This window comes from Solanum pennellii, chromosome 9 (genome assembly GCF_001406875.1).
Source record: "Solanum pennellii chromosome 9, SPENNV200".
NCBI lineage: Eukaryota > Viridiplantae > Streptophyta > Magnoliopsida > Solanales > Solanaceae > Solanum > Solanum pennellii.
In genome coordinates, this window is record NC_028645.1 from 71,564,401 (window position 1) to 71,583,493 (window position 19,093).

A 19,093-nucleotide genomic window follows, 5' to 3' on the forward strand; every position below is an offset into this window, starting at 1 on the left:
ATATATTCGCAATATGCCCGCAATTGACTTTTTTCTATAAGAGGGATCATGTTTTATATATTTAGACAAAACATATAATACTTCTGTAAGTCCGTATGCAAATGTGTTCACTTTTTACGGACTAATCATGTACCTAAAAATTTACATGATCATGTAAGTTTTAATCTGTGTTGCTTATATTATTTTTTGTATGGTTGTCATGCTCAACCTTACTAATAGAAGAAATGATTTTTGCTTTATCAGCTGTTGAATTTGATATGACAAGATAATAGTTTGCAATTGTTATTAGAACAAGATAGAGTGAGTACTTATTTTGTATATACATTAAAAAAAAATTTGAAAACATTAATTTGTGAAAATCAAATTGTACTTGTAAGTTAGTTAAGTAGTAGATCTTAAATAAAGAAAAATCACACGTTGTTGAATGTTTAATTTGATTGAGAAATTGTTTGAGATCTGACATGTATAGTTTGTCTTTTCTATTGTTGTTTCGGAATGCCGATCAACATTATGTCTAGAAGCAATGAATTCATCTTTATCATGTGTAAAGTAAAGTGAACAGAAGAGTTAAATTTAATTTTGAACTATGATAATTACTAACATATCATATATACCTCAATGTTGGTTGTGTGTCATTTGTTAATTTGGTGGCGATAAAATTTGAATCGTCTTATCCGAACAAGTATATATAATTTTGCAGTGATCTAGAACATAGAAAAATCATTAATGACAATCGTTACTATTTGAAGTCTTTAATTTGACATATATAGAAAATAGAAACATATTATTTGAAGTGTTCATTTTTCTCTATATAGTTAAGAAATGCGTATAGTGTAGGCTGCATGGATACCTTTTTAATCGTATAAGGATTTAGAAGTAATAAAGTGCATACATTGAATGCTTAGTGAAACAATTAACTTAATTCATTGATGTAAGAGAAATTAAGTTATTAATAAAAGCGATGTTAGGTGAAATTGCTCGTTGAGAAAATAAATAACTTTTAAATATTAGTATTAAGGAGATAATAAGCATTGGTAATTAAAAATAAGAAATTTTTAAATCAACTATATATTAATTTTTTTCACTTTGATCTTCTTTTTCATCAGATGTAGCATGAGATGGGAAAATGCACAAGTACCCCTCAACCTATGTCCGAAATCCTAGATGCACACTTCTACTATACTAAGGTCCTATTACCCTCCTGAAATTATTTTATAAGCAATTTTCTACCCCTTTTCGGCCTACGTGGCACTAGCTTAAAAAAAATAAATCAGTGTAGGGCCCATAAGATAGTGCCACGTAGGCCGAAAAGGGGTAAAAAATAAAATAAGTTCAGGGGGATAATAGGACCTTAGTATAATATAAGTGTGTCTTTGAGATTTCGGACATAGATTGAGGGGGGTACTTGTGCATTATCCCGATTTTTTTCCTTTAACTTTCCTGGTCCATTTTCTTTATAGCTGAATTATTGGGGGTTCATCCTCACTTTCATCTGGTATATTCTACTTTTCAACTTCATGTTCCTCACTTTCAGTGGGTGTTCTCCTGCAGAGACTTTCTTAACTTTTTTGGTCCTCTCATTTTTATTTGTTTTTTGTGGGATTCCAATGTCTATTTCAGCTGATGCAATATTTTTTTCAACATGACGTATCTCTACAACTATCCATTTCATCTTTTTATTATCACATAGATCTTGATCCTCTGACTTCATTATTTTTTAATCGAGGTTTCAACCTTGGTTTGATCTGTTGCATTTTCTTTTAATAATCTCATGTATGTTTATATCACATTTATGTTTATCTCCACCATTGAAAAGTTACAATCAATCTTCAAAAGGATACTAAATTATTTGACCTTATTCAATACGGGCTTGTAATGATATTTTGATTCTTCTTTTTATGGAATAGGAAATCTATTAGTATATCAGATCAAATAGATTAACATTATTTATATAGGTTGATATTTTATAGAGTAAGTGATTTATCTTGTTAGATGTAGAGTGAACATAGTCTTTTACATCACAATCCAAATAGTATTTTGCAGCATCAAACAATGTAATCCTTAGAAATTGATTCTCAGCAGCGATATCAATCTTTAGTCAATATCTAAAACAAATTAAAAATTTCACAAGTATGAGTTTATTTATTCAATAGATATATAGTAAACTCATTTCAATATTTAATCATTAATCGTTCATTTATTTGATGGAGTAAGTAATATTTAATATTGATAGTCGTTTCTGTAATTTACATTTTCTCGTAATCAATATTTTCAATCTTACTGTTGGTACAAGTTACACTACATTTTTTATAACAAATTTGCCTGTAGCATTTCTTGCAAGCATGATATCATGAATTTATGTTATTGTCAATGTCACGAATTGCAACATTAAATTTATAGTACATGTCCTATACGAAAAATAGAAAAATCATTTAATTGCGTTTGAAACATATAATATGAGTACACTCTGGGTGTTGTAGAGGAAAGTACATTAACAATGACAAGTGAACCGTTTAAAATGTTAGTAATTTTCACTTGAAGGTTGTGTGCATTAGTCTGGTTCGCATTAGACTTATGTTAATCTTTTGTTCCTTGTTGTCGTTCCTGTAATTTAAAAGTAATGAAAAGAACATCAACGACGTAGCTTGTGCGAGGCTATGATAAGTGTCAAGATACATGTATTACTTGTCATTATTTGAGATTGTTGACTTTTTTCAATTGCGGATTGATTGACAAACTACTAAATAGAAGTCGTGAAAATGACAAAATTTCTTTTTTTGACAGAAATAATTAATTTAGTGGTACTTTATGTAGTTTGAAACTTGAATCAAATATAGCAATTGAAGAGATTTATATCTTGGTAAATAGAGATTTCACATACAAAAGGCAAGCATTAATTTATCACTTTCTAGGCTCTGTAACATTCATCCTTCGATTTCAGCGAAGTCTTACCATAAAATCACGACTTTTCAATCATACCTATATATGTAGCAAAAGAATATTTTTATGATAAATGCTTACTAAGATGAAATATTTATATGAAGGGTGCATAAAAAGTATATGTTACCTTTCATTTGTAACGATCACTTCGCGCCTTAGGATTCGTCTTTCTCCATTTAATGTTTTTACTTTGAGTAAAATACACACCACATATAAACATAAAAACGTGGTACTAAATACAAACTTTCTTTATGTGTGTGACACACAACAAACACGTAGTAAAATTTACCAAAAAAACTTTCGTTAGAGATTTTTCGAGCTTCATCGAAGAAAGTAAATCCATTCAAAAATTGTTAAGTCTTAAATTGACTTATTTCCTCAATGACCTGTGTGTTGTTTACGAATGCTACTTCAAGGTATTTATGCACAGATAAGAAGTTTGACTTAGCTCCATTTAACTTTTAATTTATAATATAGTAACTTTGATTAAGTTCAAAAGACTTGTTCCATGCATGAACATCTTTGTTGAAAAGAGTTGTTTGTGTTCAGTGTCGTATGACTCATAATCATTAGACTCTCAAAAAAAGTCTAACATATTAAGTACTGAATACAATAAAATATTAAAATAAAGTTATCTCTTCGTTGACGAATATCAATTGCCAACAAATACCCTCACGGTTTGTGTGTTTATACTCTTTTGTTAAGCGCCTCCTATGACTAAGGCTTTAATTACCCATTCTGTTGCATATTTATTCAACTTGCTAATAGGTAGATAATGGTTCTCGAGGTTCTTCAGACTTATATTTATATGATTGTAGCAGCTAGGATGTACTATTACCAAACTGAATGATTGAGGATTCAGTTTGCCACCTAAAGTGTTTCATGGTTATGTTGTCTAATTTGATGATGAGTCACTTTAGTGAGAATTTGTCATTTTATTTATGATTTTAACATGTTAAAGTTTATTTTCTATACAAATTTATGAAATTGATGAATCTCATCTGTTTACGAATAACTTTTAGAAAATACTGCGTAATGTATAAGAAAGTGATTTTAAATTTGAATTTTAAAGTCACAAAATAGGCCCTCCAGCTAGAAATAGATATGATTTAGATATTTTTACATGTAATTTCTATATTTGATCTATGTCATTGATATTCCTGATATTTGTGATCATTGACGGATTTAGTTAAAATATATGTTATGAATATTGGTAAATTTGGTATTATCGATAGACCAAATTACTTTAAAATATTTAAATGAAGATGACAAAAAAATTGTGCACAATAAAGTTCTGGTCTATGTATGATTCTTCAGAATTATATGTAGTCCAAGTGGTAGATTGTTAGCAATTTTTATTTTGTAGATTCACATGTTAATATATTATACGTGGATGTGTTATCATTAAATTAGCTCATTATATGCTCTAGTATAGTATTAAAATTTGGGGTCTTAAAAGTAAATATCTATTTTTGTAGGTTTAGTTCAGATACCTTGAAAATGCATGGTTCTTTTCTTAAAGGCTTAAGTCATCTGCAGCCACTCAAAGTTGTCCGCATAATTCATTTAGACACCTCAACTAATCCTTGTGCCAATTGAACACTTTATTTGTTCAAAAGTCATTCCTATTAGACACAAAATGCTGATATGGCAAAAAACGTGTAATTCACTTTCTTTGAGCGCGTTAATTTATTAAAAATAATATTTTTCCTTTTTTTTTTTTAATTTATCCCCTAAGTTAATTTTTTTAAAAAATTAATTAACAAAAAAGAAGAAGGATAATTGTCTTCTTCCCTCTTTCTATCATATTATTCTTTCACCATTTTTATCTCTTTTTTTTTACACAAACACCACACTCCCTCCACCTCTCTTTCTCTCAGGCTCATTGTTCTTTCCTGCTTTCCTCTTTTTTCTTATATCGATTTTCGTCTCAAATATCTCGAAGAAGTTTCATTTACAATGATAAAAAAAAATATGAATAGATTTTTTTGTGCAAAAGCCTGTTAATTTTTTTTCAATTCTAATAAATAATTTCTAATGTACAAAAGATGAAGACAATGAGTGAAAATTTTAATGCTATCGAAATGAAAGAGAATGCATATTTAGCTTGAATAGACAACAATGGTGTGTCATTGTAGCTCCATTGAAGAGAAGAAAGAGATGGAGCGACACCAACTCCATGGAAAATCAGAAATGGGTTTCTGAAGAAGGAGGAAGAAAGTGGGGAGGGTGGAGGCTTTAATTAAAAATAATTTTTTTTTAAATTTTTTAAAATACTTTATGAATTTATTATATAAAGGTTTTAAAAAAATTAAATGTAATGCCACGTGTCATCATATTATTGGTAAAATTAATATGAATTCGCGTTTGAAATACACGCGTTTTTATTTTTCAATTGATTGTCAGTTTGTGTCAAATAGGTATAAATTTTTTAAGGTTTAAGTGTTCAATAGATACATTCCTTAGTTGAGGTGTTTAAGTGAAATATGAGGACAACTTTAAGTGGCTACGGATGACTTAGGCCTTTCTTAAATCTGATGGAGACTTGTTGAAAGATACCATTTAACCCTAAAAATGTACTTTTTCTGAAAGGCACTTCGTAATTCTTTGAGGGTCTGTTTTGAAGGTCACTTTCATAATTGAATATGGTGTAATTACACTATGTGTTCTGCTTGGCTGGCCGAGTAATGATCCGATTAGCAGGTAATTGAGTGTAATTAGCAGGGTGTAATTATATTTTCCAATTCATAAGGGGGAGACTTTGGATTGTTGGTACATGTTTTACAAGCTGATTACTTTTTAATTTCTTCCTTTTATTTCTATTCTTATTTTTTTTGTTTAATGTTTTTATTTTTATTATTTTAAGTTCTTTTTTAGTTTTTATTATTCTAACGTTTCCCAAGAATATTTATTTTTTGTTAATATTACTTATATTTCATTTTCCTTCTCATAAATTTCATAAAACTTCAACATAAGATTTTATTAAATTACCTCGCTTATGAAATTACATTAAATATCTATGTTATAACTATTTAATTAATATATGTTAAGTAAAAAAAAAACCTCACTTTTTAAGTTCCAAATTTATTAATTAAAATGACTCTAATTAAAATATGTGCATGTAAATTGGCCCATCCTAAGCCAATAGATATACGTCTACGTTTAATACAAATAATCAACATAACACTAACTATACACTATAATATTTTATTATAACTATCTTTTTCTTTTACTTCATTTATGCAAGAGAGAAACTAAAGGGGGGTTTGTTAATGACATATAAGGAATTAAGCCACGTGATTTGAAAAGTAGTCAAAATCGTGTACATGCATGCATTTATCCTAATATACAATTTGTCCTAGCTCCAACCAAAATGAAGCGGTCAATAAGTTAGACTCGAAATCTCGCTAGATCGTTGTTTTTCTATTTTAATTAAAATAATATAAATATTCAATCATGATATATACCGCATTACATGTTCGAACGTGCTATTAATTCACGTAGTAATTAGTTTAGATTAAAATTCCTCATACATTTTTTATAATAATAAAAGAAGATAAAATATATACTTTTTTTTCTAGAAATTTTCATGATCATACAACTCAAATCGAAGGTGAGGAGTATTATAATTAACCAAGGAATCTTGCCAAACTTCAAAAAATTTTATATGTTTCTTAATTTGCACGTTTCCTAATCTTTGAAAGAAAAAAAAAAGTTAGTACTATTATATTTTAATGTATTCTTGTGAATATAAGAGTTACAAAAGTCCGTTTTGAGTGCTTGAACTTTCAAAAAGCTTCTTTTTGCTGTCTAAACTTTTTCCTCTTCTCTTTAAAGGTCCTCTTATAACTCTTGACACGTAAATGCTATATTCTTTCAAATGCTTGTAACACCTGTATTTTTAATTTTTATTTATTCAGTATTGATTTGAGTAATCAAGCTAATATATTAAAAAAATAATCAATATGAAAATTAACTTAAAAATTAATTTTTATTTTTTAAATTAAACAAAATGAAAATAAATATTTTTTTAAATATAATAATAAATAAATAAAAAGAAACGAAAGTATATTATATTATATTATATTATATGATATATAGAAGACAATAATGTTGGTAAAAGTAATATGCTAAATGATGACATATTGATCCTCCAATCAATCTTTAACTTGGTGGCCTGCCAACAATAATTAACACAACACAAAAATTATTAGTTTCAGAATATAACACCAATGTAAGACAAATGGACTTATCCAAAAAGTCTAAAGAAGTTAAGGTTAAATTTAGAAATAAATATTAATAGCAATTTATCTAGTTCCATATTATATCATGTATATCTTATTTTTAGTTCATCAAATAACTACATTTAACTCAAAATAGACAAGTTTCCTTTTTGTTTTTAATCTTATGTATTCTATCCGCGTGTAAAAATATTGTTTTAAAAATTTATTTATTTTAGAGAAAATGCACAAGTATTCCCTCAATCTATGCTCGAAATTTCAGAGACACACTTATATTATACTAAGGTCCTATTACCCTCTGAATTTATTTTATGAGTAATTTTCTACTCCTTTTAAGCCTATGTGACACTAGCTTGAAAAAAAGTCAATTAGTGTTGGATCCACAAGATAGTATCACGTAGGTCGAAAATGGATAGAAAATTATTAATAAAATAAGTTCAGGAAATAATCGAACCTTAGTATAATATAAGTGTGTGTTTAAGATTTTGGATATAAATTAAAAGGATACTTGTGCATTATTCCTTTATTTTATAAAGTTAAGTCAGTAGATAAAAAAATAATATCTCAAAAGTATTTCTATATAATCTAGCGGAACATTACGAGGATGAAATACATAGAGAAGTAGTAGGTTGGGATGGAGGGATGAAATAGTCGAGAAATGTGGATTTGATGAATAGAAAAACGATAATGTATTTGAAAGTTACTTATAAAATCTATTTTCTTTATTTCTATTCGAATTTTTTTTTTCTCATTTTTAAGGAGTTATTACTTTTTTTTAAAATTTTTTTTTTATCAAATAAATATAAAAAAAATTAAATAGAACATTTTTCTCAGTACCACAGGAAAAAAAAATCATTGACCATTGCAGTTGAATTGAAAAAGGGGAAAATAAGATAGTGAAATATGAAAAATACAAAAAAGAAAAATAATAAATAAAAAATAGTGGTCGGTGTGTGTTGTTACTATTGTACCAAACCATTACGGAAAGGCAAAGGCGGTGGTCTTCCTTAAATTAAGTACTAATAAATTTTAGACGTCACTCACGTTCGTTCGATATTTATGTTAAAATTTAATTATTTTAAATTTATATTAAATAAATTTATATTTGATATTAGCATTTTTTATCAAAAAGTTTAGATCAATAAACATATCATTCTATTATACTTAATAATAATTTTTTTATTTTTATAACTCGAATTTGAAATCTCTCGTAAAAAAAAAACATTTCCTTCCAATATGCCATAATGTTGGTAAGTTAAAATACAATTGAGGTAACTAAAATTAAAGACCATATCAATTATCATACCACATTTTTTTTTTTTTTAAAAGTACTTTTTTAAAACTAAAATTAAAGACCATACCATATTTATTTATTTTTTTGTGTTTTAATAAGGTATTTTTTTAAAACTAAAATTAAAGACCATACCACATTTTTTTTTTGTGTGTTTTAATAAGGTATTTTTTATTTTTTTTGCTTTTCATATGGTATCACAGTCACATTCACGTCAAAATCCACAAACCTCCATAACCCTGACCTAGAAAGCACTCATTGTCATTATAAACTATATTAAATTACAACATCCATATGGTCAAAACCAATTTTCTAAATTAAATATTACTGCCACCTACAAAGTTTTTTATAAAAAGAAGGGAGAAGGATAAATAAATTATTTAAAAAAATTTTTTATAAAAAGAGGGGAGAAGGATAAATAAATTATTTAAAATAAGTTTAACTTTTTCTTCCATTACAGTTTTATAACTTTAAAATGTCGTCCCATTAAACAGTTCAAAAACCTTTTTTTTTTTTGCCAACGATTGCTCCAAAAATAAAATTAAAAAATCAACCTTTAATTATTCGACATGAGGTAAAATAGGCTTATTCTCCCTTGTTTTAGAGGAGTACTAGATACTTTTGATAAAAAGTAACTAATGACAAAAATATTTTTAGTCAAAAATATAATATAATAATAATAATAATAATAATAATAATCCATTAAGTAAAATTTCACTAAGTAGAGTTTGAAAAGAGTAAAATGTAAGGAGATCTTAGATAGATTATTTTTGAAAGACCTCTTCTCAAATATAGTGTATCAAACCTAAGTAAAAAAAAAGAAGAAAATAATGAAAAAAATATAACTGATAATACGTAAAGTATTATAAAGTCTACGAAAAAATAACAAATAATAATAAAGCTAATAATGTAATAAAAGATAAATTTAAGTTTCTTTAAAATACTTTAGAAATATTCTTTTAACCTTTTTCCTCCGAGAAAACAACATAACATTTGAAAAAGAAAAAAAAATATAAGAAGATGAAAAAATAAAAACATGATATTGAGTTGTACATATAAAGGTTTTATATATTATTTTAAATTATATTTAAATTGTTTAAACAAATATTGATTTTTTAATTTTTTTAATGACCAAATAGATCCTTACAATTCGAGTAGCAATTATATTTATAATAATAATTAACAAGTGAAAATAGTGTTATTTTTTGTGGGTGGAATGACGACGATGTGAGCAATAAACAAACAAAAGGAAAATGACAATGTCTGGTGTTTGAGGCTTTTTAGCTATGAATTGCAAATAAAAAAATATAAAATTTTTTAACGTGAATTCAGATATAATTGAGTTATAGATATTAAATATCAGATTAAAATAATTTTTTTTTTCTTTTTAAATCTTACCTAAGAAATCTCAACAAATTCATGTGTACTTTCCTAACATCTCAACATAATTTATTTATTTATTTTTAAAAAACCTAATCTTTAATTTTTGTTTATAATAAATCATTAGTATGATCTAGAGTTGTATATTAAATATTCATCCAAATCAGAGCTACCATTATTCTCCTCTCTGCTTCATTGGAATAAATAATGACCCTACCTCTTCATGACAAACCTAGTATTTTTAATCTCATTTATAAAAAAAAAAAAAAATCACAAATAATACTTTATATTATATTTTACATTAATGATAAAAAAGAGGTGTGATTGTTTTGTTTGTTTTTATTCAAAATCATAAAGAGTCCTATGCGAACTCAAACTCATCAACACTTCACAACTATAATAATTCCAACCATATTTTGTTATAGGCATAATACATATATTAAATTTTAAATTTGATCTTCAACTTTTATAATGCACAAATAAATATTTAATTATTTGACTTTTTAATAAATAAACACATGAATTCTATATGACACAATACACGTAAGATATTACGTACGACAAAAAATGACATGTTAAATGACTTGTAGAACATGCGTGTCTATTTGTTCAACTTTATACGCATTTGAATGTCAACTTATGCACATTCAAAATTAAAGAACATAAATATAATTATAAACCAAGTTGAATATCCTATCACGTTCAATTATTTTAAATTCATATTATATATTATAGTTTTTATTTACTGTATCATATTCTTCGATGATAATTATACTTATATATAAATCATGACAGAGTATGGTGGATCTGTGTTTCTCTGTGTGTTTCTCTGTCTATAAAAAAAAAACTAAAGTCACTAACCCACAAGAGTGTGTATTTTTGTAGCTACTTTTCTCTGTGTGTTTAGTAGCTACAGAGTTATCCTTTGAACAATTTACCTCGACAATCTCTAGGGGCTCGATAAACGATTCATCTTCTCAAGAAGATAACAAAAACCCAGGTCAGATTTTTGGATTTTATGTAACCCCTTTCATTTCTGATTTTCAATTTGTCACCTTCCCAAATACCATATACACATACTGTGTGTTGTTGGGTTTTGTGATGCAATATCAATTTGTCTTCATCTGTTATGTGTCTGCAGATTCCTGGGGTTACTTGTCATAATTTATGCGGTATGGACACCACATTCATGTCCAGATGGTGAAATACCCTTTTGCCAGATTCAATCTATATTGCTTCTTAAAATATAATAAGAGTAGTATTACCAACACCCATCTTCAAGAAATTGATTTACTTACTCATTTACAGTGTAAGATTGGTACTTCCCATGATGGGTATCAATCTATGGTTTGATACAGCTACAATTTCTCATCAAACAAGCCTATTCTCACTATCCACCGCTTTTCAAGGACTTAGTTTCTTGGAGTTATCGTCCATATGTGTCAACTTGACGTTGTTTCTTGTGTTTCTGTTTATTGTATCGGCGAAGCAGATATATCTGTGTGTGGGTCGGGTTCGATTTCGGAAGGATGATTCGGATGGTAATTCAGTACCTGGTAGGAGGAGAGGTGATGTGGAAATTCAGAGCATTGAGATAGGTAGAGCGTTTAAAGCTTCAGTTTTGTGTAGCTTCTATGTCTTGTTTGTGCATGTTGTGGTGTTGGTTTATGATGGGGTTGGTTTGGTAAGAAAGGCTACGCAAGGGAGTAGCGTGAATTGGACTTTGTTACTCTTTCCTGTAATTCAGACGTTGGCTTGGATTGTCTTGAGCTTTAAAGCTCTTTACTGTAAGTATAAAGGCAGTTCAAAATTCTCATTGTTGTCAAGGGTATGGTGGGTGGTGTCTTTTGTCATTTGTTTGTGTACTTCGTACTCTGATAGTAGAGAATTGGCAATAGAAGGCTCAAGCCATTTAAATTCTCATGTCTTTGCAAATCTTGCTGTTACACCTTCTCTTGCCTTTCTCTGTTTTGTTGCTATTAGAGGTGTCACTGGTATAGAAGTAACTAGAAATTCTGATCTTCAGGAGCCGTTGCTCCCTGAAGAAGAACCGGCATGTCTTAAAGTTACTCCTTACAGTGATGCGGGACTTATCAGTTTAGCTACTCTTTCTTGGTTAAACCCACTTCTTTCAGTAGGCGCAAAGAGGCCTCTTGAGCTAAAAGACATTCCACTTCTTGCTCAACGAGATCGTTCTAAGACTAATTACAAGGTTCTAAATGCAAATTGGGAAAAATTGAAGGCTGAAGATCCTTCAGAGCAGCCTTCTTTAGCTTGGGCCATTCTTAAGTCTTTCTGGAAGGAGGCTGCCTGCAATGCAGTTTTTGCAGGATTGAACACTTGTGTTTCTTATGTGGGCCCATACTTGATCAGTTACTTCGTGGATTACCTAGCAGGAGTGGAGACGTTTCCTCATGAGGGATACATTTTGGCTGGAATATTCTTCACAGCGAAGTTAGTTGAGACCTTAACGACCCGGCAGTGGTATCTTGGGGTTGACATTTTGGGCATGCATGTGAGATCAGCTCTCACTGCAATGGTATATCGCAAGGGACTGAGGCTCTCAAGTTCCGCGAGGCAAAGCCACTCTAGCGGAGAGATTGTTAATTACATGGCAGTGGATGTTCAGAGAGTAGGGGACTACTCATGGTATCTTCATGATATATGGATGCTGCCTCTTCAAATCATTCTGGCTCTTGCTATTTTGTATAAAAATGTTGGTATTGCATCTGTGGCTACTTTAGTTGCCACCATTATATCCATTGTTGCAACCGTTCCATTAGCTCGGATTCAAGAAGACTACCAAGATAAATTAATGGGTGCCAAGGACGATAGGATGAGAAAGACTTCTGAGTGCCTCAGGAACATGAGGATTCTCAAGTTGCAAGCATGGGAGGATAGGTATAGAGTAATGCTAGAGGACATGCGGAATGTGGAGTTCAAGTATCTTCGAAAAGCTCTGTACTCTCAAGCTTTCATCACCTTCATTTTCTGGAGCTCCCCAATATTTGTTTCAGCTGTTACCTTTGGCACTTGCATACTATTGGGTGGCCAGCTTACCGCAGGAAGTGTTCTTTCTGCTTTGGCGACTTTCAGGATCCTCCAAGAACCACTTAGGAATTTTCCTGACTTGGTGTCAATGATGGCTCAGACAAAAGTATCCCTCGATCGGATTGCTGGATTTCTGCAAGAGGAAGAATTGCAGCAAGATGCAACCATTGTGCTGCCTCGGGACACCACAAATGTGGCAATAGAAATTAAAGACAGTGAATTTTGCTGGGATCCATCTTCTCCAACTCCAACATTGGCAGGCATACAACTAAAGGTTGAAAAGGGCATGCGTGTTGCTGTCTGTGGTGTGGTTGGCTCAGGGAAATCAAGCTTCCTTTCTTGCATCCTTGGTGAGATTCCCAGAATCTCTGGTGAAGTAAGTCAAATTAAAGATTTTCTCACTTTTTCTTTAGATTTTCAAAATATCTAATCTTGGTATACAGGAGAAGCTCTAATCAGCATTCTTTTGTTGTGCTTTTAACTTTATATTTGTGTTAGGTTAGAATATGTGGAAATGCTGCTTATGTCTCACAGTCAGCTTGGATACAATCTGGGACCATAGAAGATAATGTCCTTTTCGGTAGCCCAATGGATAAGGCAAAATATAAGGCCGTGATTCATGCTTGTTCTCTGAAAAAGGACTTCGAGCTTTTCTCTCATGGAGATCAGACTATTATTGGTGATAGAGGCATAAATCTTAGTGGTGGTCAAAAGCAACGTGTGCAACTTGCAAGGGCGCTCTATCAGGACGCTGATATTTATTTACTAGATGATCCGTTTAGTGCCGTTGATGCACACACTGGGTCAGACTTATTTAAGGTTATGCATAGGTGTTGCTTAATCATTTCTACTGCTCAATATAGAAGGAAATTTGCTGAATGTGCAATTATTTTTCTGCAGGAGTACATACTAACAGCACTAGCAACAAAAACAGTGGTTTTTGTTACACACCAGGTTGAATTTTTGCCAGCTGCTGATGTGATATTGGTAGGTGATGTATTCTTTCACTATCTAATACTCCTCCTTGTCCTGTCCAATTGTGTGCAAAATGTTCCTCTATAGCTTGAAGGCCTCTATTGAAACTACCATCATTGTTTTGTCATGTGTATCCTCATTTTGTCCTTTCATCATGGATCTTATACTAATATGCTCAGTTCAAAAGTTACTTGAGTCTGGTCTATCAAAAACAGCCTCTCTACCTTCACAAGGTAGAGGATAAGGCTGCGTACACACCAGTGTCCCAAGACCTCACTTGTGTGATTACACTGGGTAATGGGTATGTTGTTCTCAGTTTAAAAGCGAGATGAAAGTTGAGGTATGGTAATAGTTCAGAAAAGGTGATCTTTTATTATCTATGCTTGTACTAATAGCATGGTATATAGATCATTCAGCTTCTAAGTTGAATTGTGTGTATTTTCTTCTTCTTTGAAATTTGAAGAATGTTGTAGCATAAATACAACTGCAAGGAAAAATGGCTTTGCTTGTAAGTTTTGGCTGTTCTAAAATATGAATTGTCAAGATCAAGAAGTAGTGTTTGTGGAGCTTGAGGAACAAATTATAAAATGGAGCAGTATGGTTGGAGATTTACCTGTGCTTTTAGCTTCGTTTCACAGGTCTAAAGAGGCTTACACTTCTGCAATAACACACACTGCTTAGTCCTTAGTGCCATGTCTACTCTGAAGCTCAACTTAAGCTGGGTGTTGCGTCCTCCCTGAGCTTCTTTGAGTGTCAAGTCTCCAGCACGCTTTATGAGCCTTTGACAACGTTGTTTCAGATGATTTTGTAGTTCCAGCACCAACAGAGCAGGAAGTTCTTTTCAAAAAAAGGGATTAAAAGTTCTGTAAAAACGAAAATAAAGCCTAAACTAATTCTCGTGTGTGATTTCTCACAACTGTTTCTGATAAGTGGTAGTGCGCTGGAAATATCTAGAATAGTATGTTATGTTTTTAACCATTCAAGATATAAGATCTAAATATACTACAATCTGAAAAGGCTTTACACTCGGGCCTTTCCTTTTTACATTCTAAAGTGAAGGAGGAGTAGCCATCAAACTTGACCTGTCAACATCCTTTTTAATCAGTATTGGGGCACCATTAATTCCCAAATGACTTTTTAGCTTCCTTTCACAGGTCCTGAAGGAAGGTCGTATCTGTCAATGTGGAAAGTATGATGAACTTCTGCAAGCAGGGACTGACTTCAATGCTTTGGTTTCAGCTCATCATGAAGCAATTGAAGCTATGGATTTTTCGAACCAATCTCTTGAAGAATCGGATAAAGATCCTTCGCCTGATGATTCTGCTTTAGTGACTAAAATATGTGATTCAGTCGAAAAGAGTATTGACAGTCTTGCAAAAGAAGTACAAGAAGGTGTCTCGGCTGCTGATCAGAAGGCAATCAAAGAGAAAAAGAAAGCTAAAAGATTGAGAAAAAAGCAGCTTGTTCAGGAAGAGGAACGGGAGAGGGGAAAAGTTAGCATGAAAGTTTATCTGTCATATATGGCGGCTGCTTATAAGGGATTGTTGATTCCGCTTATCATTCTTGCACAGACACTATTTCAGGTGCTCCAAATAGCTAGTAATTGGTGGATGGCTTGGGCAAATCCACAAACTCCAGGGGACAGTCCTAGGACGACTAGTGTGGTACTTCTTGGTGTTTATATGGCCCTTGCTTTTGGAAGCTCATGGTTTATCTTTATTAGGGCAGTCCTGGTTGCTACATTTGGTCTAGAGGCTGCACAAAAATTATTTTTGAAAATGCTGAGAACAATCTTTAGGGCTCCAATGTCTTTCTTCGACTCCACACCAGCAGGGAGGATATTGAATCGCGTATGTCCAAGTATTGTTATTGCTTAACATTCATTTTTATGCAATCCTCTGCGTACTTGATTTTTCCATGATTCTCCCTCTCTGCCTTCTTTATTGCCCTATTTTTTGGGTAGAGCAATTGTTCTAAGGGATTCTTATGATTTACCAGGTGTCAATTGATCAAAGTGTGGTTGATCTTGATATTCCTTTCAGACTTGGCGGCTTTGCTTCAACTACAATTCAGCTTATTGGTATTGTTGGTGTCATGACAACAGTTACCTGGCAAGTGTTACTACTTGTCATCCCAATGGCGATTGCTTGCCTATGGATGCAGGTAACTGACGGGACAGACCATTTTTAGATTTAAGCATGAGCTCTGCAAATCCTTTGCGTAGTTTATACATCAAAAACTCACAAGATTATCGAGTGATACAATCTGTTTTTCCTCTCTGTCTCACTCACTCATATTTACTTACCTTTAATGTGCTAGTTCATCCTAAAAGTTTTCTTCCATCGACAAATACAATGTAAAAGTACAACATCTTTGGCTCAATTTGAGGTTCTTTGACAAGGAAGGTATTGGTGAGATACTTTAATAATTCTAATATTCACTAGACACATGCGCGACATCTCATTAGTATTTAAGATAAAAGGTTGTGTTTTGTTAAGTGTTTCGTGCAAGAGTTTCAAACATATTATAATTTGAAGTTCTAGTTAAAGATTGGAAATTCAATCTTATCAAGTTGTTTATAATTATATCTTCACATATATTTGACAACTTTTATATTATATTAGAGAAAAGTTCAATATTCATATGATAATTGAAAAAAAAGATAGATTATATGGAATACCCGAAGAGTTATTAGATATTGTTTCTTATATTTATTACCTCTCATTTTCTGTAAATTAGTTAAGGAATTTTCTCTTTTAGATGTTAGACCAGCAAACTATTTTAACTATTTTACAATTAAGTATCTTCTTACGGTTGAATTTTTTCTTTTAACTTTCTAGTCTTCCTTAAAAATTAGATGGAGAGTTACTTTTTCTTGATAAGAAGTGTAATAACAGTAAATTGATCTTTATTTCCACTTCTTGTTTCAGATATTTTGAATAATATATGGACATTGGCGTCTCATTTTCGTAAAGGATGTCTCATTTACCTTTTAAAAAGCTTTGATCATTCTAATTTACTTCCACCGTTTCAATTTGTTGTCTTACTTTCCTTTTAAATCCATATATTTTGAATAATATATGGACATTGGTGTCTCATTTTCGCAAAGGATGTTTCATTTACCTTTTTAAAAAGCTTTGATCATTCTAATTTAATTCTACTGTTTCAATTTGTTGTCTTACTTTCCTTACAAGTCTGTTTCAATTTGTTTATCTTACTTCCCCTTTCTAGTCCATTTCAAAAATAATGCATGTTTTCGTTTTTTGGCAACTTTTTAATTCCATCTTTTTCACATGGCATGTTTAATATGACAAGGTCAAAAGGACATTTTGGTACATTCTACACATCTTTAGTTTAAGACCACAAGTTTCATAAGTCTTCTTTACTTCCGTAAACCCAGTGTCAAGTCAAAACCAGCCAAACAAATTGAAAAGGAGGGAGTATATTATTTTTCAATCTGTATTAATATCTTTAAATTGTTGGACCTTTACAAATTTACTCTAATATAACAATTTTTACATCTTAGTTCTACTAAAAGTTGGTCGACTGATTTTATGTTTCTTATGCAAGGTTGGTTGGTTATAGTTGTATTTTTTTTAACAACTCTATTAAAGAGAACAAAACAAACATAAAAACAGAAACAAGAAGTATAATGACTTCAAAAGACTGCCAATTGAGAGGTATGTCGTGCAACGAAAAGCTCACAAGGGCTCACACTTTAAACATCTCGCGAGTCATGAGAACTAAGTGAGAAATGAGAAGTTACTGGGCCTGCTTTATGAAAAGATAAAGCACTAGATCTCTCCTGGGACATGAAAGGAATTAAACAAATCTTTTGTGGCTTTCTGCCCCAAAGGAAAAAAATACATGCATCAAAAGATCCAGTACAAAAATCGGCAAAATACTGTTATTCCTTATTATAAGTAGTAGTAATTTGTGTAAACATGAATCAATAACATCTAATCCTTGGTTATCAAAGAAAGGAAATAATCTTTCATGTGGAGCATTCTCTTGAAGAAATTTTGTTTTGGGGGTTTTTGTGACTCTTTTAGTGCTGAAAATGTTTCATCAACAAACTATATTTGACCCCGATTTGGAAAAGCATATATGTCCTTTAGGGTGCTAGAATCCCATTAATTCCATCTCTGTATACTTGCTTCCACCAACATAAGAATGCTTACTTTCTAGTTTGCCCTTTTAGAATATATTTCATTCTCTAAAGATAACTTTGCTGCTCATGAAAATGGTCTTGCAATTCCTTGCAAAATGTCATATAAGAATATTTTCCTGCTGTTACTATCTAGTTGGGTAGCTAAAGTAAACGAGGACATTTGGTGGTGCATAATTGGAGTTTTAAGGACTGCTTTTCTAGTTTTAGCACAACTTGAACCATCTGCTAGAGTATTACTGGCAAAATATATTTTGTTCTTTTCATTTTCCATTACTAGCCACCAATACCCTGCAGAAGTTGAAATCGTTCATACATGCAAGTTATGGACTCTCATTCTGCGTCGTCCAGTTTTCAACTGATTATTTTTAATGAGTTTTCTTGTACTTCATTTCATTTGTGCATAAAAAGGGCAAGGGTAAAAGTATTTGTGGTAAAATCTGTGCAGAAATACTATATGGCTTCATCAAGGGAACTAGTTCGCATTGTTAGCATCCAAAAATCTCCAATCATTCATCTTTTTGCTGAGTCTATTGCTGGAGCTGCAACAATCAGAGGTTTTGGACAAGAAAAGAGATTTATGAAGAGGAACCTTTATCTCTTGGATTGCTTTGCTCGACCATTCTTCTGCAGTCTTGCAGCAATCGAATGGCTTTGCCTACGCATGGAGTTGCTCTCTACATTTGTCTTTGCTTTCTGCATGGTTTTACTTGTGAGCTTTCCTCATGGGAGCATAGATCCTAGTAAGTACATTATATTTATTCCATGTAATGTCCTAGTAAGTACTTTATCTTTGCCAATCTGATGAAAATCTTGCTTCAAGTCTTGATTAGTTGATGAATATTCGAGTTGATAATAATTTTGATTTTTTGTGCATTTTAACCCCATAATTATCAACAAGCAATTCATAAACATCGAGAAGAATGTAACTCAGGTCAATCAATTCTAAATGAGAAGGTAGAAATTTGAGTGCTGTCACCTTATTCAGACACTAATTATGATTCACGTCTTACAAGGATGTTGGAACTACTTATCAGGAAAAAAGGA

At 31.2% G+C, this 19,093-nt stretch overlaps 1 protein-coding gene across 2 annotated transcripts in view; it reads left to right on the top strand.

Moving 5' to 3' along the window:
- The first annotated feature begins 10,659 nt into the window (after positions 1-10,659).
- The window catches only part of LOC107031366 (ABC transporter C family member 5), an 11,882-nt gene continuing 3,448 nt past the window's right edge, over positions 10,660-19,093 (top strand). Inside the window, exons 1-7 of one of the 2 annotated variants that reach the window (XM_015232700.2) lie at positions 10,660-10,852; positions 10,994-13,279; positions 13,402-13,722; positions 13,804-13,890; positions 15,033-15,728; positions 15,877-16,041; positions 18,495-18,789. In XM_015232700.2, the coding sequence (XP_015088186.1) occupies positions 11,180-13,279; positions 13,402-13,722; positions 13,804-13,890; positions 15,033-15,728; positions 15,877-16,041; positions 18,495-18,789 (3,664 nt within the window). In that variant the 5' untranslated portion in view covers positions 10,660-10,852; positions 10,994-11,179. Of the gene's footprint in view, positions 13,280-13,401; positions 13,723-13,803; positions 13,891-15,032; positions 15,729-15,876; positions 16,042-18,494; positions 18,790-19,093 lie in introns of both variants that reach the window. The other variant, XM_015232701.2, reaches the window with a different exon arrangement.